Genomic DNA, 2,500 nt, shown 5'->3' on the forward strand with positions numbered 1-2,500 from the left:
TCACCTAAAAAAACAACAACATAATACGACACTTAGGCGATTAGCGGATGTGTGCCAATGGTCTTTATTTTTTTACTGTGTATTTAGTGTTGCCGCTGTAGGCTTAAAAAATATATTGCTGGTGTTTTATGCCCCATCGACACAATTTCTATCAAGTAGGAGGTGGACTTAGACTCTTCCTGTTTGGGCCAATTCGAGCTGAAAGAGATACAAGGTCCCAGGAGAAAGGTGCAAATACACGTTGCCATGAACTTGATAAAAATATTATCCATACATGGAAACGGAACCCATGCCTTCTGTTCGGTAACGAAATGCATAACAGCCATATTCACAGGCGCCAAGGCTGTAAGCTACAAATCTATTTACGTAAGCAATGTATGTGCCTTTGTACCAGTTTTATTTTCTTCACAGTGAACAAATAAAAGAGGGGGTGGGGGTTGTTTCTTTTAAAGTATTTTACGAGGCTCGCAACTACATACGGGCATATTAGCACGCGGGACACATTTGGACCACAAGTGGATCTAAAAAGTGCCCAACTTGCACACTGGACCTCCGAGATTTTTCACCCTTGTCCGAGAAGACTAGGTGTAAATCTTTTCTACCAGAAAATTAGGGGTATGATTTAAAGATAGCCGTAAGAAGGAGCTAATGAGTGGCAGAAAAGAGTTTTTCAAAAACTGTATATATATAATATACAATATGTTATTACTATTATTATTATTAGTATTATTATTACTATTATTTTTTTTAAAATTATATATAACAACACAAGAATCTTGAATTTCCCTGTTTCGCGCAGATAAAATCTTCGTGTCATCCCGCCCTTCATCATGGGAATTAGATACTCCACGCCGGCCCCTCCCACAGAGCCCTGGCCTCAATATGTGGACCTGGACACTACAGCCAGTATGAAAGAGCCCATACAGGCAAAGGTCACGGGTAAAACGATCATCTTCTCCACCCCATGAAAGCCAGTTCGTCTTAATTAAGAGTCATCACAATCATGTATGAGAGTAATTCGTTATTTAAATTTCAGGCTTTTGGTAACTGTAACACGGCATTCTTTATTTCTCATGTTTCTTCATGGTTGTTATGCTAGAGTATAGTTATGAGTTGTGAATTTCAGTGAAGTATGCAATTATTTTTAAAATTGTTTTCCTTCATTTTCTTTTCTTTTTCATTATTTAAAAAAAAATATTTTATTAATTTTTTTTAAAATTTGCAATTTGGCGTTTGAGACAATTTATTTACTTTCAAGGGTCAATCTGAAGGTCACTCTTAGGCTGTTTAATTTCTTTGTTCTTCTTTTACCGGTCAGTACGGTAGTGGTAATGGTGGTTTAGCTCCTGATCTTTCTGACCACCACGGGATCTTCTTTAACATAACCATTATTTCAATTTCCCTGATCTCCAATTCCCTATTCAAATATTGTTTTGAATACTGTCTGGTTTTCTCATTCGTTACAACTGTGTTTTCCTCTGAGCTGTGTGAGTGTGTTTGTATGTCTGTTTGTAATATGTGTGTGTATGTGTTTGAAAAGGAGTGGGGAAAAAGGGGGGGGGAGGAAGGGTTAAACTACCCCGCCTGTGAAATAGTCTATCCTGTGTCTATGAGGGCATAAAACATGTACAAACCATCAAGCCGCTCGATCAGTTGGTATCTTGCTGAAACATGGATAGCATGGCCCTGGTTAGAATCCCAACTTGGGCGTTCTTGAGCTCAGGTTGTTTTTCCAAGGCTCTCAACCCATTTGCCCGGCTCTATCTGAGACAGACATTTTTTTGTTGTTGGTTTTTGTAAAGTGTTTTACGGCGCTCGCAACTGCATAAGGTCATATGAGCGCGCGGGACACACCTAATATTTTCAGTTGGTAGGAAATTTTGAATTTTGCCCGGGTGGCGGCCGAAGCCTGCTCTTATCGATTTTAGACCACCAAGGGATCTTTAACGTGCGCAACTTGCACACGGGCCCTCCGAGATTTTTCGCCCTTGTCCGAGAAGGCTAGGTGTAGATCTTTCCTACCAGAAGATCAGGGGTGTGGCAGAAGGACAGCAGTAAGGAGGAGCCAATGAGTAACAGTAGAAAGGCTGCAAAAAGAGAGACAGACATTACATTCGGAGGTCCCATCACTTAAATAACTCAACGTCCTTTATGTTAATTTAAGGACACATTTGTGCGTGGATTTTACTGACAAACGTTGATCAAAGGCACACCAGTTGTACATTTAAAGGGACACTCAAGCGTTGGAAGTCTTTGGCGACAATTTTCTCACTAATATTACAGCTGACACCAGCAGGTGATCCCCACCTCCTTCAAGTGCAAATTATATCGCGACTTTTATTAAACATAATTGGTTGGGGTTTTTTCTTTCATCAAAAGCAAGACAAATGAGCAAGCTTTAAAATCATGTTACATGTACCAATAACACCCTATGCCCAAAACTTAACGTTTGCCTGATTCCACCACGTCGTGACACACTTACCCATGGTAAAAAAAAACC

General features: G+C 39.9%; 1 protein-coding gene across 1 annotated transcript in view; it reads left to right on the forward strand.

Moving 5' to 3' along the window:
• Positions 1–810: 810 nt before the first annotated feature.
• LOC106013623 (beta,beta-carotene 15,15'-dioxygenase) overlaps positions 811–2,500 on the forward strand; it is a 10,436-nt gene continuing 8,746 nt past the window's right edge. The window contains exon 1 of the mRNA XM_013089857.1: positions 811–939. Coding sequence (XP_012945311.1) covers positions 831–939 — 109 coding nt within the window. The 5' untranslated portion in view covers positions 811–830. The remainder of the gene's footprint in view (positions 940–2,500) is intronic.

The sequence above is a fragment of the Aplysia californica genome, unplaced genomic scaffold (assembly GCF_000002075.1).
Source record: "Aplysia californica isolate F4 #8 unplaced genomic scaffold, AplCal3.0 scaffold00026, whole genome shotgun sequence".
NCBI classification, from domain to species: domain Eukaryota; kingdom Metazoa; phylum Mollusca; class Gastropoda; order Aplysiida; family Aplysiidae; genus Aplysia; species Aplysia californica.